The 27,726-nt window shown below is 44.6% G+C and overlaps 1 protein-coding gene across 5 annotated transcripts in view; it reads left to right on the forward strand.

The window, feature by feature from the left end:
• Window positions 1-27,726, forward strand: part of SLC8A3 (solute carrier family 8 member A3) — a 476,729-nt gene that overhangs the window by 329,748 nt on the left and 119,255 nt on the right. For 2 of the 5 annotated variants that reach the window (XM_029598768.1, XM_029598770.1), the window contains exon 3: window positions 9,910-10,016. The exons of the other annotated variants lie outside the window; for them this stretch is intronic. In XM_029598768.1, coding sequence (XP_029454628.1) covers window positions 9,910-10,016 — 107 coding nt within the window. The remainder of the gene's footprint in view (window positions 1-9,909; window positions 10,017-27,726) is intronic. 5 annotated transcript variants of the gene reach the window in all.

The following is a 27,726-nucleotide window of genomic DNA, read 5'->3' on the forward strand; positions in this document are numbered from 1 at the left end:
CCCATGTATGGACAGCAGGGGCTTTTTAAAATCCTTATTAGTTTTAATTATTGTGTGTTATTGATATATGTGCTGTTTTGAAATATTATTGGTGTTTGGGAAATTATAAAAAATGTATATGATTTTAATTAATAGAAATTCTATTTATCAGTAATTTTAAAATATTCTTTTATTAGTATGGTTTTACTATTATAACTGATGCTTTATGTTTCTTAATTTTATTGTTTTATGAGGAATGGTGGTTCTGTTTATAAATGTCATAATAAATAAGTATGCACTAAAATCCAACCCCATCCATAACCCCGCCCCCCATATGACCAAAGCCCCACCCTCACCCCGCCCTCGCCCTGCGAGGGCGGGGCAAGGGCGGGGCAAGGGGTCACCGCAACATGAGGAACTGTATTTCGGGGTCACGGCATTAGAAAGGTTGAGAACCACTGCTCTAAAACCTACAGAAAATTATTCATCATGCCTTTCATTCACCTCTGGGAATCTTCAGACCCAAATAATCTTGTATTTACCCAAGATAGATATAACTCTGGGTTATAGTTATATAGCTTCCATTCTAGCAAAAAAACAGGAATTCTTCCTCTAACAAATGTACATTTTTTAATTTTATCCAAAAAATCCCCCCACCCAAAAAAATGTATTTAACTTTTCATTTTTTTTTTTATAAAAGACTTGTTCAATTTTTCAGTCACTTCCTAAAATTTTCCATGCAAATGAAAATTTTAAAGGAGCCAGTGACACTTTTTTCAGGTCAGCAGAACTTACCTTTTAAAAACAACTTGTGATTTCTAAAATAGTGACAGGATGCTATACAACATTCATATTATCTCTTTTATCCTAATCTATGCCTTCTTTTGCTTTTATTGACAGCTTTATTCCCTCTGGGGAATATTTAACAACGTATGCACGCGGCATACATTTGTGTGCGCTACCCGGCGCGCACAAATGTATGCCCAATTTTATAACATGCTCGCACAGCCGCACGAATGTTATAAAATCAGGGGTCGATGCACACAAGGGGGTGCACACTAGTGCAACTTGCGCGCGTCGAGCCCTCGGGGAGACCAGCTGGCTTTCCCTGTTCCCTCCGAGGCCGCTCCAAAATCGGAGCAGCCTCGGAGGGAACTTTCCTTCCCCCCCCCACCTTCCCCTCCCTTCCCCTTCCTGTCCCACCCCCCCCCAGCCCGAAACCCCCTTCTTACCTTAGTTGTGGAAGTTACACCTGCCTAACTTGCGCACGCCGGCCAAGTGCCAGCGCGTGATCCCCCGGCCCAGCTGCCATACAGAGGCCTCTGGCCATGCCCCCGGACCGCCCATTTCTTTCAAGCCCCGGGACTTACATGCATCCCGGGGCTTTACGCTCGCCGCTGGGCCCTTTGAAAATAGTCCCGGCACATGTAAATCCACCTGGATTTACGAGCGTAGGGCTTTTAAAATCTGTCCCTCTGTGTCATACCTCAAACAGACGCTTGTACTGTGCACATGTTTAGTATAGATGTAAACTAATTATAATAGCTCCACCTCTCATTGTGTAAAGACAATCCATTTTGAAACACTTCTTCTACTCCTGGATTCCTTCCTAAATGCAAATTGACTAGGAAGTCACACCAAGACTTTATTACAAACCTTATATCTTCAATGCTACCTCATGAAGCTGGTTAACTTTCCCACAACAGAAATATCTAACTCTCCCATCTAAGATCTACTGTATATCACCTGAAGTTCAACTGCTTCAGAATTCATTGACCAATTAAGTTTTAAGTGGGGCATGTCTTGGCATTGTCAGGACCCTCTCTGCAATGTCTTCTCTCTCAGCACTTCCTGTTGCCTGATAACATCCCCCTAATTTGAGCACCGATGTTTGTAGTTTTGTATGTGGTCATCATGGACAGAGCTTAGTCTATCATTATTGGTATTTGGGTCATGAATGGCTGCTGTTTAATGTTGAACAGAAATGTACTTTCATATGAAACAGCATAAATAATGGCAATGACATTGTCTATATTTGTTCATCTCTTTTTTAAAACAAAATGATAGGAAAAATCATGAAATGTTGTGTTTTATTTTCTGTTGATTTTAGTGCGCATAGTTTCTGAAAAGCACACGTTATTCAGAAATAGTGTGTGCTATATTTACACCTAAAAAAATGAAAAAACTCTCAAGACACCTTCTGAATGACATGGAATTAGACCCCCAAATTAAATGAAATGGAATGACTTTTTTTGCCTACACAGTTCTAGTGCTGGATGTCTCATTAGTTAACAGGTTCTTAGACACCTGTTTGATTGGCATTCCTGTGGCCAGGCCTTTCAAATTCCTGAGTGAGTTGCTGTCATTCCGTGATTAGGTTCTACTGACCACAAGGATGCCCTGCTATATCAGATTTCATTGTTAGACTTTAATTGGCTAGAGTTCATTTCAAGCCTGACTGGAAGGCATTATGACCTATTTTTAGAAAAGGTCAATGGTACTTTCCATAGTTCTGAATCCGTTAGTTGTTTAGTTGTCTTCCTTTAATGGGCTGAGTTCTGTCTACCACTGGCTCCCAGTAAAAAGAAGGATACAATTTAAAATTCTATGCTTTGTCTTCAAATGCATCAATAAACAAGCTCTTGAATACTCCTCCCAACTTCTCTCAACAGGGACACAAATGAGTCTTGAAACTATTAACAAATGTTTTCCTTTGCTGGATCCCAATGCTAAGCTAATAGCAAATTCTAATCTGATTGTAAACTCTTCTAATGCCTTTGTTCATTTAATTTATTATAATCCACCTTGAGACCAACTTTGGGAAAAGACATAATATCAAATGTTCATAAACAGACAAATAAAACTGGATAAAATATCTAAGAGAGACTGCTACTGACCATTAACAGTCTGTCCAAATAGCATAAATCCACATGACAATCTATCACCAGATCCATTTAGATACCAAAGTGCATTTACTGTGATACTGCATACCTATGTTAATGTTGAAAAGCATGATATATCCACATTAAATATTTAGAGTTCTTGGCAGTACCCTACATACATTCATATTTCTATCACATATGCCACTGTACACAGATTTTGAACATGCCCCTTCTTCAACTGCACACCTAAGATACTAGGGATAATTCACCATTCATATCTGATGGCACAATGGGCGAAAGAAGAATTCATATTTACTTCTGCAACTCAGATAATTGCATCATGATTTTTCTTCATAAAAGACCATACAGCCTATCTAGACTGCCCATCTATACCAGTGCTCATGTCTACAATTCCTACCACTTCTTCAGAGATCCTCTGTGCTTGTCCTTTGCTTTCTTGAATTCAGATACTGCCCTTGCCTCTACTACCTCCACTGGGGGGCTGTGCCATACATCCACCACCCTTTCTGTAAAGAAATATTTCCTTAAATTACTCCTGAGTCTACCACCTTTCATCTTTATCCCATGACCCAGAACCTCCTGTGCACTGATACTGTGGAAGTATTTAAATGTCTCCATCATGCCTCCCATATGCTACCTTTCCTTTAGGGTATGCATGCTTAGATCTTTAAGTCTCTCACCATTCATTTTACAGTGAGGACTGTTGACCAGTTTTTGAAGCCACCATCTGCGCTGACTCCATTTGGTTTATATCCTTTTGAAGATAAGGTATCCAGAATTGTACATAGTATCACTTCCTTTTTTTGTTGACCATTCTTCACTGACTCAAGCATCTTTCTGGCTTTTATTGTGATCAACCTGTTTGGCCACCTTGAGATCATCAGATATGATCATCTCCGGCTCCCACTCTTGTTTTCTGATTAGAAAAATCTAATCCATATACATTACTGCACCCTTGGGATTCTGCAGCCCAAATGCAAGAATGCATTTTTTACCATTAAATCTTTGCTGCCAGACTTTAGGCCATTCCTCAAGCTTTGCTAGATCCCTCCTCAAATTGTCTGCAACTTCCTGTGTATCATCCGCAAAAAGACAAGATTTCCTAATAGTCCTTATGCAATATCACTTACAAAAATGTTGAAAAGAACCAGTTCTAGAATGGATCCTTGCAGCACACCCTTAGTAACACCTCTCTCCTAGGAGTGGACCTCATTTACCACTATCCTTTGTCATCTCCCAGTCAACCAGTTTCTAACTCAATCAGTCTCTTTAGGGCCCATATCTGGGGCACTCGGTTTATTTATAAGTTGCTTATATTGAATCATATTTGTATTAATTAAAATGTATTAATCACTTGTACCAAGGCCCTAAGCGATATCTATTACTGATACACATACCATGTCAAAGGTCCTACTGAAATCCAAGTACATTACATCTGATCCAATTCTTTCGTCACCTAGACAAATACATTGATAAGATTCACCTGACAAGATCTACTTCTGGTAAAACCATGCTTTTTTTTACCACCCTTTTGTGAGTCTTGTGTGGATGCTGAGGTTGGTGTAGACTTCCCTCTAGGGCATCAGGATTAGTTGTACATGATGCAGGTGGTACAAGTCATGAAGTACTTCAAGGATACCATGGAAGATCTGAGTTCAACAACAGCCATTCTGGATGAGATCATCCCCAGAATCAATATCCTGGAGGAGAAAGAGGGTTTCCAGCAGGAACAAGCACTGGCACCAGAGGTGTTGTTACTAAAGTTCTCCTTGTTGCAGCAAATCAAAAATCAAATCCCTCACCCAGTTAGGATGCAAAGCATTTAAAATCTGTAATACATGATTTTGTAATTTAAAAAATAGACTATTGTAATTCTCTTTTCCTTGGTGTTTCTAATATTCAGTTGAAGTGCCTTCGATTTGTAAATATCACAATATATTCTTAGCCTTAAAACAGTTACATTAGTTACCAGTTTTTAGAATTTGATTCAAAGTGTTAAGCATTATTTATCATACTCTTTGAACTGGTTTACCATCTTATTTATCTAAATTGTTAATTACATATATTCTGTTACGTATGTTGTGCTCTTCTCAAGCTGGTTTCCCATTATCTGTTGGAATCCATCAGAGAATCATTTGACTTGCAAACTCCTTCACTTTGGAATGCTCTACCTTTTGATATTTGCTCCATTTCTGATTGCTTAAAGTTTAGAAAATCAGTGAAGTCCTGGTTGTTTAATAAGGCATTTGATAACATTTAATTTGATGTTTGATTTTTCAGTCTATTTTGATGTATTGACTTTTGACAGCCCAATAATGGCATGTAATAATGATCTTAGTTTGATGATTGGGCTGTGGTTTGTGTTATTTTGAAGGGATTTTTTATATTGCTTTAATTTATGATGAGTTTGGTATTGTCACAATTGCTGTTTTATGTTGTATTTATTTTTCTTGGAAATTATGATTGTTTTTATTGTACCACTGCTTGGGTAGCATGTTTTATTAAGCGGGATACATTTTATCAAGCAGGATATTAAGTTTAAATAAATGAAATGAAATGCTGGCCGCCCTGTGTGACCCATGGGTGAAAAGGAATATCGCCTTCCAGTTTCACACTCTAGTATACTGAAAGGAGAAGCTGGTGGCTAGAATGCAAGAATGACAGTGCCAGAGGCAGTAGGAATGTAGCATAGGAAACAGCAGACTCCCCACGCATTACTGTCAGCATCAGCAGCATCCTGAAAGCTACCACTTCCTCTCCTATTTTTATTTACCACCCCTCCCTGTGGTGACCATACACCAAGCTCTCCTGGCACAGGCTTCAGTGGTTGGAAACAATATTCCCCCGCCTCTAGCAAAAGAGCCATGCACAAATTTCAATCATGTTCATGGACACGGTCCCATTGTCAATCGAGTTCATGGACACGGTCCCATTGTCATATTGGGCATAGAAGGCTACAGTCTGGCCAGATATCATGAAAGTCACCCAGCATTTCCTTTCCTGCTCACCAGCCAGCATGCTTGGTGAACATGTATTCTCAATGACAAGGGACACTGTGAGTCCACATCATTCATGATTGGACCAGAGTTGGTGGAAAAGTTGATCTCCTTTAACTTTCCTCTGCTGGATAACTTTGAATTTCCATGCAAGCAGCAGGTCTGAGTGCAAAGCTATACCAAACCAATGCCCACAGATTTTGCCCTCAGCACTTGTTATCAATCTAGCTGCCACTGCTCGGCCTGCTCCTTACGCCCTGCCTCTCTTCTGGTTCAGTACCTTGATGTGTTGTTTGGCAGAGTTGCTGCTTGACCTGCCCCTCCTGCACTGCCTCTACCTTGGTTCCACATCAAGCTGTATTGGCATCACTCCTTTTGCTGCCTCAGTCTGCACTCTGTATCTGGGTGTATTGATGCCATCCCCTCTCAGTTCTATACCCTCACTCTTAGCCTCAGGGTTTTTATGTCATTGTGGTTGTTGCCATTTCCCTCACTCTATACCTTGGGGGTGTTCATGCCTCAATTTGTGCTGCTTTCCCCTCTTTGGGTACTTTGAGATCTTCATACCACTTTGTATGCTACTTTGCCCCTCTCATAGTAACTTGGGCTGTTCATGCCACTTTTGGTGTCCTTAACCCTCTTTTGGGACTTTAAGGTCTTCATGCTGTTAGTGCCCTTTTCCCCTCTTATGGTTCCTTGGGGCTGTTATTGCCACTGTTGTCAGTGCCCTTTGCCTCTTTTGGTGCCTCCAGATGTTCATGACACTGTACTACCTTGACCATCTCTCATACCACTACTGGTACCACTTTGTCCCTCTCACTGTGCCATTGGGTATTCTCGCCACTGTTTATATGCTTTGCCCCTCTGACTGTGCCTTGAGCTGTTCAATTTGCTTTTCCTCACTCACATTTCCTTGGACTGTCCATGCCACTTTCTCCCACGCTTAGTGCTTTGGAGGGCTATTCCCTTTGCTGCTGATGCCTGCTGCAAGTTCATTAGTCTTGGATAGAAATACCCAGTGTGAGAGTCCAAAATAGAATGTATTGCTTCCCACATTGACTTTAATAGAAACAAATGGCATGACAAGGAAATAAATGGATTAACTTGGGAACTAAAACAAACAAAACAAAAATGACAACTGAACTGAAATAATGAACAGAACCACATTTATTTTCTGTACATATCCCTACTGTCAGTGGTTCTAGGATACTTGCCATAGAGCAATGAGTATTAGTAATGTGAACCAACTTCATAGTTGTAGACTTCCACTTCCTTGGGATGAACTTTGACTATGCAAGGGCTCCTGTGGTTTCTGTGCTTGGTCTGCCACTTGATAATAGCTAGTGGAGCCTTCAATACTTTAAGTTTCTCATCCACAAATACTTTCGTGATATAGAAATGTGTGGTTTATTAATTATGAAGCAGTACAGTAACAATTCAATGCAGTTGAAAATGTAGCTATGGTAAGTGATGATGTATATCACAAGACCATCACTTAGTAACTATTTAATGCAATGAAATTCCACAGCAATGTACCACAGCAGCCATTCACCAGGGTAAGTGGCAATTTACCCGTTTAAAAGGGCTGTCTGAAAACTGCTCGCCCTTAACTCAGCTAAGAGGACACTCTTCAAGGGAAATGTCCAAATGTCCTGCATTGCTACACAGTCTGCAGGTACTTTTTATGCAAAACCTTTGCATCATTTTTCAAAGGGAAAGAATGCAAATGCTTGCACTTTGAAAATTGCACTTTTGAAATTTGCAACCTCTTTTTCTGGGGGTAGATTTTCCAGGGAGAAATAACGTGCATAGATTTGAAAGTGCAATCTGCGGGCATTATTTTCCATTCCTGATCTAAACACGCCTCTGAAAGAGCCCCCTGCTAATGCGGGTAAAAGTGTGAGTGTTATAGAGCCCCATACATAATTTTAGCTGGACCAAGGATGGGCAATTTTCAGACTGCCCTTTCTGCCCATGTAATATCGGCACTTACCCATTTAGAAGGCTTTTAAAAATTGCCTTCTAAATGTACAGCTGTCACTGAAGGGATATCGTTAACTCCCTTTAGGCCCCAAAAGGCATTTAATTAGAAAAGGAATTTTAAAATCAGTTTAACATAAAGAAGGAATGCCTTTTCAAAGGCTTCGGTGCCTTTTACTTGGATAGGTCAGCCATGTGTGTGAGAGAGAGGGTTTTTAGCCACTTGGGAGTGCACATATAATTTCATGATTTACGCTCTTAAGTGGCTAAAAATCCTTTGACCTGAAATAAAAGAAGCATTCCGGGGATGTTTCAAAGGCATGTTTGGAAACTTTGTACGTACAGAATATTTAACTTCCCAAAATATATACACGTTGTAGGCATGCCACTAATGGGGGCTGAAACTGACTCCATTATTCTGAGACATGTAAGACTATTTGCATGCTTCTGACTACCTGATATTCAAGCTTGTGCTTGAAACTGACTTGTTTCATGGAAGCCCAGAAGTTCACATGTACCTCTGCAGTTACCTGCTCTATTGAAAAGTAACCCCCAAAAATATACTTGATTTGCTGTGATTCAGAAAGATATTACATTTCATGACTTTTCTAAGTAGTGAAGATTTGCCATATTTAATATACAGTATTGTAGGTCATTTTAGGTAATCATATATATATATACATAGATAGATAGATAGATAGAACTGACTGTTTTTGGAAAAAAATTAAGCACAGCCAAAACACTCTGAGACCAAATATTCTAAAACCTTGTTTTCCCGGATAACTTTAGCTTAACCAGCTATATTCAAAAGAATATAGCTGGTTGAGTGGCAATGGCCTGATAATAAAAAAAAAAAAAAAAAAAAGTTGGCAGCCTAAATTCATGCACCCCACTCAATGGTGAAAAGAAGGCGCCTGCCAGACTGAGATTCCACCCCTGAAACTCTCCAGGAATAAAAAAAAAAAATAGTTTGAGCTGAGACGCCACCTTCTCCCCCTCCCTTCACCCCTTTCCCAGTTCCTTTTTTTTTTTTTTTTTTTTTTAAGTGACCCCATCCTCTCACCTTCACCTTCACCCCAACCCTACCCCCCTACATCCTGCCAGTACCTTAACATGGTACAATCCTCAGCCCAGACTGTAGCTTTGCTACCAGCATAGCTCCCCTAAGCTAGAAATGCCAGGCCTGGGTTGCAGTAAGCTGCTACAGCGATTTGGGCTGAAAACTGTCCAATTTTAAAGGTACCAGCAAGATGCAGGTGGGAGGGAGGGATAGGATAGAGCCGCTTTGTAAGAGAGATGGGGAGGGAGAATGTGGCATGGGAGCTCTGGAGAGGATTGGAGGATGGAGTCTCGGGCTGACAGACACCTTCTTTTCACCATTGAGTGAGGAGATGGTGAGCATGGATTTGGACAACTAGACCCACACACCAACCTTTTTTTTTTTTTTTTATTAGGCCACTGCTTTGTAACCGGCTATATTCTTTTGAATATAGATGGTCAAGCTCAAGTTATCTGGAAAACACATTCCCAGATAACATTAGACCTGCTCTCGCGTATATCTACAGACAGCCGATTAACTTGTTTAACTAACTCGTCCCTGCAGTGGAACACACCCCTTTCTTGTTAGGGCTAAATATTAGCCAGATAATGACTTATTCGGCTAACGTGTAGCCGGATAAGAAAGGGGAATATTCAAAATTCACTATTTAGCTAGATAACTTGTGAGTTATCTAGTTAAATAGCTTTGAATATGGACCCTTCTGCGCAGGGATCTTTAAATGCTTATTTTGGTTGCCAATGCCCTTTTGAGTTCAGGAAGAATGAGAATTTCCCTCATTTTAAAGACTCCCTTGTTTGAAATCTTGCATATTCCAGTGCGAATTCCCTTTGCAAAACAGAGAACATCAATCTATTTGAGAGCCTTTTAAGCTCCCAAGTTCTACTGGAGAGTGAACTATGACCTCATTTTTTTTTCTTTTCCTCCTGCTTTTTCCTCTTCCTGCTCCCTTCTTTCCCTCTCCTTGTGACATTTATTGTTTTTCCATTCACAGCAAAACAATTCAGATCAAAATAATTGATGACGAGGAGTATGAGAAAAACAAGGATTTCTTCATTGAGCTGATGGACCCACACATGGTGGATATGAGTTTGCAGAAAGGTGTAGTACTTGGTCCCCTCAACTAACACTATCATTCTTCTTTCCATTCTCCTCCTCCTTCCTGTTTCCGTCTTCCTCCTCCTCCATCCCTTTTTGCCTCTGCGCATTCGTTTGTTCTTTGGCTGCTCTGTGTTTCTAACACTGCTGTCTGTGCTCATGCCTGTCACATGGTATCTATTGTGTTTCAGCAGGGGGCATGGGCGCAACTGGTGTTACAGTAAGAGTTTGGCATAGACATAGGGATGGGAGTGGCAGCTTGGCTTTCCTGAAATAGCACATGGAGGTCTTTGTGCTACCATTACTGGCTGGTAGGTAAGAGAATAGTGTTCCTGGTCATTACTTAACTGGGACCAAAACTCCAGTGACGGCAAATTCTGCCTTCTTTCCCTGCAATTTAGAAAAAAAAATTATTCTGCTGATACTGAATGACCGGAATCATCAGAAATGGTTTCAGACTAGGAACAAAAAAAGTCTGGTAAAAAAACTGAAAAGGACCTGCCATCTTGGTGACCTCACCAATAAGGGAACAAATGCATATATCTGAAACATGATCCACACTTCTTACTGCCTTGCAGGCAATTCAGTCTCTCAACTCCTCCATTTTTAGCAGAGAATATCTATAATTTAGGAAGAAGGAATGGAAAGCTGATTAGGGGACAGCATTTTGGCACAGAAAATACTGTGCTGGCGTTGAACTCTGTCCTCTCACCTAACCAGCTGGGATGGTAAGATACAGTGGACACCATAGATTTCCCTACTTGATAGGATCAATGGACAGAACCGGCATTAGTAGCATATATAGTGCTGTATCTTGATAACTGGTGCACAAATTAAGGTCCCTGTATAACAGGTAAAGGGTACTAATTCTAAGAAAAGCATATATATGAACAAATATCATATATGAAAGCAGGCAAAGAAAAGTGCACATTTTAAATTTTTTAGGATGAACCATATGTGGTCAGAATCCTCCTAAAAACAAAAATGTCAAGAGATGAAGAAACTTTAGCTTCATTTTTACTGTCACATTCTTTCTTGTTGAATACATACATTGATGAGGCAAGTTACACTCCCTGTGACTATGATTTCTCTCACAAATGCACCTCCTATCACTTCAATCTCATTCAGTTGAATTAACAAGACATATCATGACACATCTGAATGTGTCATTGTCTTTTTAAATGTATCTTTGCATTACTGTATAATTGACTATATTCTTTTAGTAATGTCAGGTTGATACTACAGGTTAAATAAAATCACTACTGGTCCAGATGTTTTTTGTCTGGATTCTTAAAGAAGACAGAGGTTTAGCAAAATATGCCTTTCCATCTGTAAATCATAGCCCTTTTGTAAATTAAGTTGCCACACTGGGGCAACAGGGACGCCATTTGCCACATTCCTTAGGGACCCCCAAACCCCAATAACCAAATACATGGAAGATCCGGCAGCTGTAGCAAACGGAGCTGATGGGATCCCCAGGCCCCACCAGCAGAGGTCACAGAGGAGGTAGCAGCCATGCATGTACAATTCTTCCTTTGGTTCTGGTTTGTTTTGCTACCCTAACCCTCCTTCTCAAGCACCCAATTGCTGTCTGTCCTGCCAGGTGCCAGCAGCCACACGGTGACAGACAGGGGAGAAAACATGGAGGAAGTGGGGAAGTGCAGAGGTTGAAGCTGAGCTTGGGGAGTGAAGGAGGAGTGAGATATTGTTGGAGAAGAGAGCATGGGGGTAACAGACACACAGTCTACCACCAGAGCAACTGTAACATATGTAGCCCCTCTTCTGGAATTATCTGGAAAGACAAGGGTCACACTCAGTCCCAGGGATAAATCCCTGTTCACAGTCAATCAATGATCAGTCAGGCCCATGGGCTAATGCCATCATGAAATTGTACCAACCTTCAAGAACTTCGCACTCCTCTTAGCGGGGCTTACTAGATGTTCCATCTCCTCAAGTTGCATGATTACACATCACTCGAGAGTGCTCCTTTTCAATTGCTGGCCCAGTTTTTTGGAATATTCTCCCTATAGAGATTCGTCAATGTGACTCAGTCAAGAACTTTAGAGGGCTACTTAAGACTTTTTTGTTTAAGCTTTGTTATTTTTAATTTCACATTTTATTTTTAAACTTTTATGATATTTTATTGTATTTTATTCAGAATTTTATTATTATGATGTATTATACTGTGTCACGATCAGGTCCCTCCGCTCAGCGTGCTGTGGGGCTTTGCTGGGCTTCAGGCCTCTGGCTTCGCTCCTATGACACGTCTTGTCCCCTTGCACAGCTCAAGCATAGCGCTGCTATGGACTCCTCACAGCCTCTAGTCAGAGTGCCAGGCCCAGTCCTGGCACTCCCAAGCAGTACACAGAAAAAGGATCTTAATCAATAAGGAGTTTAATGTGGTGCTGTAGCTCAGCAGCTGCAGCCTTATATTAATGCGGGGTTGTCCTTACAAGCCCCAGGGTACACAGCATTTAAAACACAATTCCCTTCCCGCCTGTCTCATACATCCATACAGCAATACAGGATTTACCATCCCCCAACCTCCTGGTTATTCCACCTCCATAGAGGAACAGCTGGAGCTTTCCTCTCCCCAGCTTACCTCCATCTCCTCCTCCAGAGACTCCGAGGAGCCGGGCTTTTGTGGCCAGGTCCACCACGGGGCACGCCCTCTTCTTCAGCCTCCATAGAGCATGCTGAGTCATAGGGATCAGTCCCAATTTCCTCCACCTGTTCCTGCTCAGGCTCCAGCCAGGGGTCAGGTGTTGGTTCGGGGAACCTGGGAAGTGTAGTCTTTGCTACCTTCCTCAGCGCCCTCCGGTGGCTAAGTTTGGTACCACTAGCTTCTGCTCGGCTGTGTCTCAGCTGTTTCTGCCCCGGGCCAGGTCGTACTGCATCACACACCCCCCCCCTTTTAAAAACCCTGGAACTCCTCACCCGAGTTCCAGTCTTCTCCCCCAACCGGGAAAGGAAATCAGCATTAACATGATCCCTACCAGCTCTGTGTCTAACCTCAAAGCGATAGGTTTGGAGGGTAAGATACCACCTGGTTAATCGGGCATTGGACTCTTTCATGACGTGCAACCATTTTAAGGGTGCATGGTCCGTCACTAACACAAAGGGGCGTCCCGCCAGGTAATATTTTAGTGTTTCAATAGCCCACTTAACGGCTAGACATTCTTTCTCAATAGTGGCATATTTTTCCTCATGGGGGTGAAGTCTCCTGCTAAGGTACAAGACCGGGTGTTCCTCCCCTTTGTCCACTTGGGAGAGAACTGCCCCCAACCCACACCCTGAGGCATCCGTCTGTAACAGAAATGGTAACGTGAAGTCAACCGCCTTCAACACGGGATCTCGGCACAAGGCCCGTTTAAGTCTCTCCACCCTCTCTACCTCCAGTGGGCCCCACCGCAACTTGTTTGGGGTCCCCTTCCTTAACATGTCATTTAAAGGGGTGGCCAGATCGGCAAAGTGTGGTATGAACCGTCTGTAATATCCAATGAGCCCTAAAAAGGCTCGGAGCTGCTTCTGGGTCTCGGGCAGCGGGTAATCCCGAATGCACTCCACCTTATCCAGCAAGGGTTTCACCAACCCTCGCCCCACCAGATGTCCTAGGTATTTAACCTCTCGTTGGGCAATCCTACATTTAGCCGGGTTGGCCGTCAACCCCGCATCCCTAAGCGACTGCAGTACTGCTCTAACCCTTTTTAGATGTGATTCCCACTCAGTGGAGTATATAATGACGTCGTCCATATAGGCCGCTGTATATGCTATATGGGGGCGTAACACCAGGTTTAGGAGGCGCTGACAAGAAGCCGCAGCTCCTTGCAGTCCAAACGGCATACGCACGAACTGAAACAGCCCTGCTGGGGTAGCAAACGCTGTTTTCTCTCGCGAGGACTTGGCCAAGGGAATCTGCCAATATCCCTTGGTCAGGTCCAGGGTGGTTAAATACTGAGCCCGTCCCAGCCTCTCTACTAGTTCGTCAACTCGTGGCATGGGGTAGGCATCAAAAGTGGATATCGCGTTAACCAACCGGAAATCTATACAGAAACGTAAAGTTCCATCTGGCTTAGGCACCAGGACAATGGGGCTACACCAGGCGCTACTGGACTCTTCGATGACCCCCAGTTGCAACATCTCCTCAACCTGCCTTCTAACCTCATCCTGCATGGCTTCAGGGAGGCGATAGGGCCTCCTCCTAACCACCTGTCCTGGCGGTGTTGTTATCTCATGCGTGATTAGCGTGGTTCGTCCTGGCAACGGGGAGAACACGTCCTTGGCCTGTTCAACTATCTCCTGTATTTGGGCTCTTTGCCTGGGAGTTAGCTCCTCTCCTATCGGGACCTCGACTTTTTTACTAAGTTCCCTTACTTGTGGACCTAAATCCACCTCTTCCTCGGATATCGTATCCGCGGACATACTTTGCCTCTCTACCCAAGGTTTCAGCAAATTGACGTGATACACCTGGGGTCGCTTAAGTCCTACCTTGACTTGATAATTTAGGGGCCCCAGGCGCCTTAAAATTGTCCCTGGGCCCTTCCACTTGGCCAAAAGTTTGTTAGGGGACGTAGGCACCAATATTAAGACCTGATCTCCCTCTTGAAATTCCCGGTCCCTAGCCCCGCGGTCGTAGTAGGTCTTTTGCCTTTCTTGAGCCTGCTCGAGATTTTCCTTGGCCAAACCCAGGGCAGTCTCAGCATGCTGGCTAATACCCCCAATGTAACTTATGATGTCCTGAGGTTCCGCCTCAGCCCCTGTCCACTGCTCGTGTATGACATCGAGCAGACCCCGGGGTTGTCTCCCAAAAATAAGTTCAAAAGGTGAGAACCCTGTGGAAGCTTGGGGCACCTCCCTGGAGGCAAACAACAAGAATGGGATGAGGCGATCCCAATTACTAGCATCTTTTTCTAGACAACTGCGCATCATGGACTTCAGGGTTTGATTATAGCGCTCCACTAACCCATCAGTCTGGGGGTGGTACGCTGAAGTTCGTATATGTTTAATACCGAACTGGGCCCATAGGCCTGCTAATTCCCGGGACATAAAATTGGTACCCCTGTCTGTCAGTAGTTCACGTGGAAAGCCGAACTGGCAAAATATCCTTATCAACTCCGGGGCTACCACCCTTGCCCCAGTAGACCTCAAAGGGACGGCCCACGGAAATCTGGTCGCGTAGTCTAATACCACGAGAATATACTGATGACCGCGTTTACTTTTTTCTATCGGTCCAATGATGTCTACCGCTACCCGATCCATTGGTTCATGTACTACCGGCACGGGTACCAGGGGTGCCTTAGGGGGGGCCCTTGGGGCGACCAACTGACAGTTGGGGCACGAGCTGCAAAACTTCTTAACTGTGCTGTAAATACCTGGCCAGAAGAATCGCCGCTTGACACGGGCTAAGGTGCTATGCAGGCCCAAATGTCCGGCCAGGGGATGGTCATGCGCCAGTGACATAACTTCGGGTTGAAACCGTAGGGGCACTAACAGTTGTTTATGCGGTCCCTGTCCCTGCAGTCCTTCCTCTACCCTGTACAGTAATCCCTTCTGGACCATAAAGTAGGGGTATATCATAGCCTCTTTATTAGCAAGCTGTTGTATAGATACTTTAGCCTTTTCCCAGGCCACCTTCAAGGCTGGGTCCTTAACCTGCTCCTCTTTAAACTCTGGGAACTGTGCTAGCAGGGAGCCTATCATTTCTTTAGTGGACCCCTCGTCCTCACCTTCCTCTGGGCCAGTCTGTCTCCTCTTCTCCCTCTTTCTCTCCGCTCGGGGCTTACGACTAACCCCGGGAGTTTCCACCACCTCCCCCTCCTCAAAGGGAAAAATCTCTCCTAGAGGGGGTTCATGCTCACGTACCTCTTGTGTCTGGGCTTGGGCTCTTGTGGTTATCAAAGTTTGCCTGCCCGCCAACACCTCCGCGAGGTGCCTCCACTCTCTCCCCAAAATGAGGGGCACCGGCAATCCTTCCACTATGGCTATCTCTACAATGTCCTCATGGGTTCTCCAACGTACCAGTACCTCATGTACCGGGTACCTAACGGCCGTACCATGTACACATCGTATCACCACCTCCCCTTTTTGGGCTTGGGGCATCTTGAGTCCCAAAGCCACAGCCAGTTTCTTAGAGAGCAGTGCCTGATTAGTGCCAGTGTCTATTAAGGCCTGCACTGGCTGACCATTAACCCGAACCTGCTGAAAGTAGGGATTCGGGTCTCTGGATACTGCTTCCTCCCTTCGCTCCGGTGGGTGGGCATATGCGGTAGCTAAGCGTGGACACTCCCTTTTGAAGTGCCCAGCTCCCCCACAATGGAAACATCGCCCTGGGGCCGGCCTTACCCCCGCCTCCCGTCCTGGGCCTGTCTCTTCCTGCGGTCCACCCCTTCCACCGAGCACCTGTAAGGGACCTCTCTGATTCCTTGCAACCCCTTGACTACCTGCCTTGCTCAGACCTGGTCCTTTAGACCCTTTCTCTTTGTTGGAGGATGCGCCACCTCCCATAGCTGCTTCTGCCTCCAAGTATCTCTCTGTATTCACTATCGCCCTCTCGAGCCCACTTGCTCCTTGGCGAATCACCCAGCTCCTCATTGGAGGTGGTAGTGCTCCTATATACTGTTCTAGCACTATCAGCTCCATGAGCTTAGTCACCGTTTTCCCTTCGGGTTCTAGCCATCTATATGCGAGGTCCTTCAAATGCTGGGCCAGGGCCCGAGGTCTGTCTTTCGGCTGTAACCAGGTTTCCCTGAATTGGCGCCGATACCAATCCTGGGTTATACCCAGTCGGTCCAAGATGGCTGTCTTCAGCAAGGCATAGTTCATGGCCTGCTCCGGGGCCAAAGCCCTATAGGCGGCTTGGGCCTCGCCTGTTAAACAAGGGGCCAACCGGGCAGACCATTGTTCTCTGGGCCAACCAGCCACACTAGCCACCCGTTCAAACGTGACCAGGAAGGCCTCAGGGTCATCCCCTGGACCCATCTTCTCTAGGTGGATACCGTGCATGAGGTCCATCCGGCCTACTCCGCCAGTCCCAGTCATCGGGTGTGGGGTACCTGCTGTTCCAGTAGCCTGCTGGGCGGCCCAGAGCTGGGTGACCTTGCGCTGCTCCTCCAACATCTGGATCAACGGGAGCTGTTGCTGCTGCTGGTGATCCATCATGCGCTGAATCATGTGCTGCATGGCCTCTTGCTGCTGCTGCATCTGGGTTGCCATCCATTTTAGCACTTCCTCGGACGCCATGCCTGGAAACAACACAAAAAAAACACCAAGTGTGGCCGTACAACACCAGCCCCCTTCGGCTCTTGCAGAGTCGTACTTCTCCTCAGGTCCCACCCCTTAGCTCTGGACGCTTACCAGAAACTAAAGTGGCAAGACTTTTTTTTTTTCTTTTTTTTTTTTTCTGTTTTCTCCCCTGCTTCAGTGAGCAATCCTGCCCCGACGCCCTCCTTCGCCTTTACCTTCACTAGGTCAGTAGAAGCACAGGTAGTTGACCGCTGGGTCTGCCCTCCAGTCAGCGAGTTTCAAGGATCCCACTGCTGCCACCATTTGTCACGATCAGGTCCCTCCGCTCAGCGTGCTGTGGGGCTTTGCTGGGCTTCAGGCCTCTGGCTTCGCTCCTATGACACATCTTGTCCCCTTGCACAGCTCAAGCATAGCGCTGCTATGGACTCCTCACAGCCTCTAGTCAGAGTGCCAGGCCCAGTCCTGGCACTCCCAAGCAGTACACAGAAAAAGGATCTTAATCAATAAGGAGTTTAATGTGGTGCTGTAGCTCAGCAGCTGCAGCCTTATATTAATGCGGGGTTGTCCTTACAAGCCCCAGGGTACACAGCATTTAAAACACAATTCCCTTCCCGCCTGTCTCATACATCCATACAGCAATACAGGATTTACCATCCCCCAACCTCCTGGTTATTCCACCTCCATAGAGGAACAGCTGGAGCTTTCCTCTCCCCAGCTTACCTCCATCTCCTCCTCCAGAGACTCCGAGGAGCCGGGCTTTTGTGGCCAGGTCCACCACGGGGCACGCCCTCTTCTTCAGCCTCCATAGAGCATGCTGAGTCATAGGGATCAGTCCCAATTTCCTCCACCTGTTCCTGCTCAGGCTCCAGCCAGGGGTCAGGTGTTGGTTCGGGGAACCTGGGAAGTGTAGTCTTTGCTACCTTCCTCAGCGCCCTCCGGTGGCTAAGTTTGGTACCACTAGCTTCTGCTCGGCTGTGTCTCAGCTGTTTCTGCCCCGGGCCAGGTCGTACTGCATCACAACTGTCATTTTATTGTTTTCTTTTATATTAGTTTGTTGTTTTGTAAATTCTATGTTTTGATGTTCATCGCCAAGACCAATTATTGAGTTAGGCAATTCATAAATTTAATAAATGTAAATGTAAATCTGTGCAGGCCCATGGCATGGATTGTCCAGTTGTGGAGGGTGAAAGGAAATAAACCTCCAGAGCCCAAGGGACAGGCGGATAACTCTTTCTATGGGTGTAAACTGGATAGGTGTAGGTAACCGAAATAAAAAGGTTGGACACTTGGGCTGGGTGTTCCAAACAAACTTCACTGCAAATCTTTCAAGTTAATTAACTGACACCAGAAACACTTGATTATAGTTACATCCCTGTCCAAAAATTATTCTAATACTGGTCCTTTATCCATGTTGTGTCCTGAGGTGTTCATACCCTCCAGAGCTTGGAATGATAAGAATCCCCAGGTAGGCGAGATTCTCTTAGATGTGGTGGAATCCCTTCCCAGACAATACCCGAGTTCCCAAAGTTCTGAAAACTTCCTACTCTCCTTCTCCTGAGGCAGAGACTCTAGTTGGGGGTCTCCAGTTGAACAAACCATTCTTACAGATTGTAAATTTAGATCTTTCTAGACAACGGTCCAAGCAGCAAGGAAAAGACCATTGCTTTTCCTTTCCCCAGCTACTGGGCTGCAAGGGTAGCAGCAAAAACGTCCTCCAAAGCCAAAAGGAAAAGATCTTCATAAAAAAAAAAAAAAAAAAAAAGCAAAAATGGGGCTCCCCTGTGGTGAGACACCCCTGTCCATTCACTGGGGGGTGAGTTGGTGTCAGCAGATCTTTTCTACTCCTATCCTTCCTAAGGCAGGGATTCTCAGGAAAAAAAAAGCTCCAAAAATGAATTCCCGAAATCTCCTAACTTGAGAACCCTACTGGACACGTTTTGTCCTGGAAAGGTATCTGCCTCCTTCCTATTCTGTGTTGTCAGGATCGTGAGAGGTCTAGCACCTGGGAATAGGGAAAACACAGAAAACAAAATAGTTCCTACTCCTCCAAACTCCAACTCAAAATGCCACATCTCTCACTCTCTTTGCCTGCCTTTGTACAAGCAGGAGCTTACCATTCCAGCCATCTCGCAGGAGGTGCTGTTAGGAAATGGTGCTCTCCTCTTGTAACCCATGGCCTATGCTAGAGCCATCTAGTGGTGATCCCAGTGGGTGCCTACATTTTCTAAATATTTTTTCATCGCTGTTAGAATGGAAAAAGCCTGGGCAGGAGGCCCCGTCTCATATTCAAAATCCCTCTGGTTTTCTTTTCCTATCTAAGTTTGACTAAGGGCTGTAAAGGTGTGTGTGTGTTTAGCAGCAGAAATACCAGCTGGAAAAATGTGATACTTCTGTTGTACCTTCTATTAATGCCCCTCTCCATTTTTCTCACCATAGTAAAAGACAATGCATTCTCCGTATGTTATTTTTAGCCATTTTTTGCTAGTGGAGCTGCTCATCCTTGTCATTGTGTGTAATCTTTTGCATATTTATTTTCTTTTGGGAATCAGGTGGGGTTTATATAAATAGATGGGTGCTGCTGTTCTTGATTCTGTAGAACTAGTACTGCTTACTCAGCCAAACAGTCCCAACCTTACTACGGGAGGGGGGCAAAGTCTGCGAGTACTTTTCTACCCGTGTAGCCAATTTTCAAAGAGATACTACCTAAGCAGTTTCTATTTGAAAATTGGCTAAAGGTACATGGATGCAAAAGTGCCTAGAGCCACCTTTGGAGGCTGTAGAGGTGGTGAGCTACCCTGCTTCAGCCCCGGGAACAGCCGCGGCCCTCCAGGGACCAGAGAATTCTCTGGGAGGCCCAGGGGAAGACTTCACCAGATTCCAGCAAAGTCCAAGGTCCACACCCAAGCTTGGTTCCAAAATAGAATTTTATGGTAAATCATCTGAAGACAGTCTGAAATCTTTAGGCAAAGCTCTTAAAATGAAAAACTGGCAACAACTTCACTCTTCAAATTAGCTTCTTTGAGAATGAGAGGTCCAACAAGTTAGCTTCAGCCTCTTCCCCCTTCTCCCCTAGCCTGTGAGGCCATGCAGGTCAGAGGGGGGTGTGAGTGAGAGAAAAGGGAGTGAGAGAAAAGGGAAGGAAGAGTCAATGGATTGTGAGTAAGAGGGGAGGGAGGAAGGGAAGGAGAGAGGAAGGGGGAAGTGAGGGAAGGAAAGGAGATGAAATGAGAGAAGATGGAAAGAAAGGTGAAGGTCAGGGGGGTGTGTGAGGAGAGGGAAAGGGAAGGGCAGAATATCTGAGTGAGAAGGAAGGGAAGGAAAGGGGACAGGTAGGGAGGTGAGAGTGAGAGAGAAAAGAACAGAAGAACGGGGTGGGAGAGGAGTGAGAGGGAAAGGAGTAGGGGGAAAGGGGAGGGAAGTAGAAAGGGAGATTGTGTGGGGGTGACTTGAATGGGAGAAAGTGCGCCTCACACGCACACCACCATTACCATTCACTCGTGTCCCACCCTCCCAGGGGGCAGAGTTCCCAGCTCCCTAGAACTAATATTATTGACAGTCTATCTGCAACACCTCTAGGAACCCTGACCCCTGCCTCCCCGCTTTCCCAATATTTCAAATCAAAATTCCAAAAAAGACCCCTCCCCCCCCCCCAACGCCCCGTGTTCAGCAAAACTCCCAGGGGAACTCTTGGGGGAGTAGGGGGGCCATCTCAGCCCTCCCCTCAGGCAGCAGATTACCTTGAGCTGCCCTGCAAAAAAGCACCACTAGTACAGATTTTCTCCTCTCTCCTGGAGTCATTTCCCAAGATATCAAGCGGGGAGGGGAAAGTCATTCACTTTAAAATTTCGCAGTCAGTTATCTTATCAATATCTACAGAGGCAGAGGAGCCCACATATCCTGTTCTTGTATGCGCAATAGGTGAAGCTATGGAAAGTCTGTCCTATTTAGGGGAAGAAGGGGAAAAGAGAGAAAAGGAAAGTTACAAATTGGCTTATACTTTAGCCATTGTGCTTTTTTTTGTTAGAGAGGGTGACATAGATGGTGATGATGCTCTGTTTCAGTTGCTAATGATGATGACACATCTAACCTGTCAAGGAAACCAGGTCTATTAATGAAGCAGAGGAGAGAGAGTTAGAAGAAAACACACCAGAACCATCAAGACAAAATAAAGTCAAACTAAATAATTTAAGTTATTTTCAAACGTATTTCATCAGATTACAGAATCTAAACAAAATATATTTTGGCAGCTACAAAGTAACCAGGGTCTTTGCACATAGGCTGTTTCCAAATTTTCCCCCTTAAATTGTAAAAGTGTGATCTATTTTTCTCTGTTGAAAAGATGGGTTACCTCTTGTATATGTGGCCAAAAAGGTCTTATTTCACCAATCTATAATCACAAGCCCTGATCTTCAGTATAAACTGCAAAGAGAAGGCCAGACTACACAAATTAAAAATAACCATAAGTTATCAGGCTCTGAAATTGCAAATTCCAGATTGTGACTCACAGATTTTGGATCAGTCAAGCTCTGATTCCGACTACCCATTAATAAAGAAAGGTATGTAACTGAAAAAAAAAATTGCTATTAAATATAGGGACCAAAGGCGAAAGTTTGAGAGGTATCTCCAGCTACCTCCTCTTCTGACCCTTCTCGCTCAAGGTTGTGGGGTTCCTAACCCCCACTGGGCCTATATCGTCGGTTGCTGGTTCCTTGGTTGGAGGTGCCGAGGAGCATGCGGCCCTCCTTCCGCACGCTGAAGTTACTCTGAGCCTTGGCGCACCGATTACTCCTTCCTCCCCCCCCCCCCCCCCCCAGCTTGTATCAGCAGGACCAGTCTCGCTGCCGTGTGGGCAGTTTCAGAGCCCTGGATCGGTGGCGTCTGGGGAGACTCTTCTCACCGAAGTGAGCCCTGTGGTTAGGAGCATGTCTGCGGGACCTGCAGAGCTTCCGGAAACACCCAGGGATGCCGGGTTTGCTGCAGAGACTGCAGGGATTGTGCAAATTCAAGCTTCAATGCCTGCTGCGAAGAAACAGAAGAATTTGGAGGCCTTCCCTCGCCTCCCGCCAGATATGGTTTGAGGAATCCTATCACCCTCCTGTACTAGATAAGCCTTCCGTGGTGACTTTAGATTCTGTTTGGTCTGCTTCGATGACCTTAGAGAAATCTATGTCTTCCTTGGTGACCGTTTCTTCAGATATTCACAAATCGATTTCAAGGAAATGAAGTCTTGCTTGCTCAATATGGAGAGAAGATAGCTTATACGGGTAATCAGGTTTCTGTTTGCGAACGTAATTCAATCTGAACTAATACATTCTAGGAAATTAGAAAACACTTCGTTATCTAAATCTTAGAGTTCTGAATGACCCATTGAGTGATTTACTTTCTCCATTGGATACCTTTAAGAAATATGTTTCCAATGTCCTTGAGATCCCACCCGATCTTATCCCCACTATTGCTAAGCTTTATTTCTTGAGGAACTCAAAAGTGGACTCTAATGTTTGTTCTCACCAGCAGAGTTTGAACTCAGCACAGTTCTTAGAATCTTCTGTTGATCCAGTGATTTCCAAACTTGTGACGCTGATTGTTTTCCTTTGTTTTTTTCTAAAGAATGTGATTATGTTCTGAAAATGTTTTTCACCACAGAACATCTCTATTTTTTGGTCAGCGTGTACTGATGTATCCAGATATTATACGTGCCACGCAGGAAAGAAGGAAAAACATTCCTTACAATGAGTCAAAGGATTATATCCCTTGACACTAACTTTATTTTACGTTACCCTTGCAAATGTATTTTTACTCATCAAAACTCCATTCATATGTTTTGATCCTGCGCAGCTGAGATCATATCTGAATGCTTACCTTGTTTTTAATTGATATCTTTTGATTGGCTTTTTTTTTTTTTGATTGTCCCAGTGTAATCTCTGCATCTCTCTTTTTTTTCTTTGATTTCCTTATTAACTGCTCCTTTGATCTTATGTCTCCCCCTTTTTTTTTCTTTAAATTTATTGAGACTTAGGATTTTGTATAATGATATATAATGATTATATATTTCCTTTTTTGTGTATTCAGAGTCTCAATGCTTTTTCTGTCATAAGTGTATTCTGGTGTTGTTTTTTTAAATGAATAAATAAAAAGTAAGTATAGGGACCCATTAGATTTCCCACTAATAAATATATCCTGTTTCCAAGGACATGTTTTTTTGAAGCAAGGAGTAACTGGGATGTTCCAAATGTAAGAACACCGCTTTCATTGTGTGCCCTAATGCAGTGGTTCTCAACCCAATCCTTGGGACACATCAAGCCAGCTGGTTTTTCAAGATATCCACAATGAATATGCAAGAAATAGTTTTGCATGTGCTGGAGGCAGTGCGTGCAGATCTCTCTCATGCATATTCATTGTGGATATTCTGAAACCCCCATCTGGCTGGATGTGTCCTGAGTACTGGGTTGAGAACCACTGCCCTACTGGAATGTGCCTACCAAGAGTATGTAGAGACCCCCCCCCGGTGGTTCCAGAAGTGTCAGTATAGCTGAGGGAGCCACACAGCAAGGGAGCTGCTATGCAAAGAGCAAGGGAAGAGAAAATAAAGCAGAAACGTTTTTATTTCCACTGTACTTTTAATGTTGTACGGTCAAAGACAAGAAAGAGTGAGAGCTTCTCAAGAACTGGAAGATCTCTGTTACTCTAGGTGTTTCTCAGGAAGAAAGTAATCCTATCCTTGGAGTAGGAGAGCTCTAGTTTCTATCGTCCAGAAGAAATCTGAGATCCACAGCAGTCCACTGTGATTCTTCAGAGAGAGTATAGCCATTATAATAAGCTGCATCACAGTACTTCACATTTGAGAAGAGTTGTGCAAGCATGGTAGATAAGAGAGGAGAGAAGTCTGTTCTGCAGAGGAGCAGGGGAACAGGGTTTTCAGGTAGAAAGGGCTTCCTAAAAGGGCCACTTGTTCCTTTCAAATAGTAAGTGGAGGAACTTGCCTATGGCTCAACACGAGAGCGGTCAAGGCTTTCTCAGTGCTCTTTATTTATAGTGCCACAATAGTCAGCATACACAAGCATTGTTAGTCACAAAACATTTAAGCATTTCAATCTCAAGGCTGCTTCCCATCTTTACTCCCTGTTCTGGGAAGGATCTGGCTTCTCCTCTGGGTCTCCGGGCCTCTCTCTGCTCCCCTCTGAGGCTACGTTATATCCTGCTCCGAGAGCCACCTGATATCGATAATGCTCTGCCTTAAGGTGGGTTGGGACCAGAGATAGCTGGAACCGGTCCTTTACACTGATCTAGGGGGTTTAACAGGCTTGCTCCATCACATACCCTCCCCCTCAGCTCAATCATGTCAGATTAAGCAGCTACTCCTACCAGGGCTAAGGCCTGCGCTAGGAACGCACTACGCCTTTGCTTCACTGTTGCGCTAACCGGGGGCTTTTTCTTTCCTTCTCTTCTCAGAGCCTTGTCAGTATTGGTTTAAAAAGTCCTAAATCAGGGGCTGCCTCACTCTTTAACTCAAGGGAATCCACTTCAACTGGGGTCCTTTCCCTTTCCCCCCCCTCCCCCCCAAGGTACCCTTCCCCCACACCTCTAGGGTCTCAGCTGAGGGTTCCCTGAATAATCCCACTTTTCCTTATAGCAAAAGTTCTCTCTTGTTTCTCTGGACCAACTCCCTTGGTTAGTCTCAGAGTCCCACTCTTTATAATGTCCAGTATGTCAGTCCCATCTTGCAGCTTGGCCTCTCCAAGCTGGATCATGGGGATCTCCATTTTCTCAGAATACATAGGTGCAGTCAAGAATTTAAGTCCTGACAAAGTACTCACAATCGAGTGTATAAGTACTTGTTTTTATTCTTCAATATGGCAACTCCTCTGATTCATACAGGCAGTGAGTTAATGGCGTCCCCCGACACGGTTCCCGTGTTTCGCCGCGGGCTGCATCGGGAGGGCTCGCCAATAGGGGTTCAAACAATAGCTGTAAGACATAAGTGTACATCAGGACGGCAAAATAGGACTTATAGCCGAACATTTCATGTGGACAAAAGGTAATAAACATTATAACATACCTGACAGCAAGATGCCTTAGAAGTGACAGGGAGCGCACTACCCTTAAACACTGACAGGTATTTAAAGCTGATTTTAGGCGCCAAATCAGGAGGACAACCCACGTGGGAGCTCACGGCCCCATTCATTGGTTGCCATTCCTGTACTGCAGCGCTGCAGGACTATGGGAACCATCCGATCAAATAGAGAACTCTGCACAGAAAGACCACTTTAAGTAAAAAGAAACCACTCAATATCTCGGTTCAAACCCTTGGGAGATACTGAGTCTAGAGTAAAAATCCAACGTTGTTCAACCCGGCCCAGCTGTTCGGCATAGTTACCTCCTCGAGGGGGCCGTGGAAATACCTCAAGAACACTATAAAATAAATCTGAAAGAGTGTGTGATTTTTTTACCCAGTGATCCACGAGGGGTTCTTTTTCTCGCGAATGGCGGATGTTCGAGCAATGCTCTATAATTCGAGTTTTTACCATGCGAGAAGTTTTCCCTACGTAAATCAGCGGGCAAGGACAGGTGATAACGTAAATGACTCCAGATGTGGTACAATCAGAGTACGACTGTAACTCAAAAATTCTCTTAGAAACAGGGTGGCTAAAACTGGTGGATGGAGAAGTGTGAGAGCATGCAATGCATCGGCCACATGGATAATGGCCAATTACATTATCCAGATTTCTAGACACAGGGATGTCAGTATGGATCAATTTATCACGTAAATTTTTGCCTCTACGGAAGGTGAATCTAAGGGGGCCTGGAAACAAAGTGTGTAGAGATAAAGCCTCCCAGTGTCTACGGATCATTGTAGTGATCTGCCGGCTGAGAGTCGAAAAAGGCAAAATGCAATTTGTAACTGACTGATCATCCCGGGATGATGGTAAAAATAATAAATCACGATTCGTATGTAAAGCGCGCTTCATTGCTCTTTTAACAACATACCTCGGGTACCCACGTGATATAAATCGAGAGGACATGATTTGGGCTTGTTTAATAAACTCGCTCCTGGTAGTACACAGTCTGCGAAGCCTAAAAAATTGCCCTGTGGGGATGTTCCTTCGTAGTGTGCTAGGATGACAGCTGTTAAAGGCCAAAAGGGTATTCCTGTCAGTTTCCTTACGGTGGATGGTGGTCGAGAAGTGGCCACCGTCCACCGAAACAAGGACATCCAAGAAAGCTATCTGGGTCCGGTGTGTGCAAAAATTAAACTGTAAATTGGGATCACACGTGTTGAGCCAATCAATAAACATAAAGAATTGGACTTCCGTGCCTTGCCAGAGTAAAAAAATGTCGTCAATATAACGAAGCCACACTGGTACATATTGAAAACCTTCACCTTGGTACACAAATAAGTCCTCAAATTCGGCCACAAACAAGCAGGCCAGACTCGGGGCCATTGTAGAGCCCATTGCGGTCCCTTTAATCTGGAGATAGAATGTGTTACCAAACCGAAAGAAATTTTTGGTAAGCGCCAATGTGGCTAACGTGACTAGCAGGGAGGTGGGGACACGTTGTGGGCCAGCACGAGAATTCAGAATTTTTTCTATAACTTGTAAAGCGGCGGTTTGAGGGATACTTGTGTACAAAGACACAATATCTAGCGTGACAAAAAATAACGGCTCGCTAGGGACTGGTGTGTTATCCAAAATAGTGATGAAGTGTGCAGAGTCCCTTATATATGATCGGATGCGGGGCACAAAAGGTTTAAGGAACAGGTCCACAAATTGGGACAAGGGTTCTAAAAGCGAACCAATACCTGCCACAATGGGACGACCAGGAGGGTCCTGTAAGCTTTTATGTACTTTAGGCAACGTGTAAAAGAGTGGTGTAATGGAATGCTCTTGTGTGAGAAATTTAGCCTCACGAGGGGTCAGAATATGGCGGTCTAATGCTGCTTCAACCACCTGTTTGATTTGTTCAAGCAACCGAGGAGTGGGATCCTCGGGTAATGGAAGGTAAAAGGAGGTATCGTTAAGTTGTCTCAAGGCCTCAGACATATACTGGTTTTTATCCTGAATAACAATGCCTCCACCCTTGTCAGCGGGTTTGATAATAATAGACAGATCTTTACATAGTGAAGAAACGGCCTGATGTTCAAATCTAGAAAGATTAAACTGAGTATAATGCCGGCTTGAAACAAGATCCGTCATATCCTGATCTACCAACCGCTCAAAAGCCGCAATGAGTGGATCACCAGGGCCTGGAGGCACCCATCTAGATCTCATACGGACTAAGGACATATCAGGGCTGGGTGGAGCATCCGCAAAAAACAATTTAATCTTTAGTAACCGGCAAAAACGGTATAGATGTATTTTTAAGTCAAATAAATTACATTTCATAGTAGGCACAAAAGAAAGTCCCTTAGACAATACTCCCAATTCGGAGGCAGATAAGAGTCGTGAAGATAAGTTAAACACAGCAGGTGCGT

This window comes from Rhinatrema bivittatum, chromosome 4 (genome assembly GCF_901001135.1).
Source record: "Rhinatrema bivittatum chromosome 4, aRhiBiv1.1, whole genome shotgun sequence".
Classification (NCBI taxonomy): Eukaryota; Metazoa; Chordata; class Amphibia; order Gymnophiona; family Rhinatrematidae; genus Rhinatrema; species Rhinatrema bivittatum.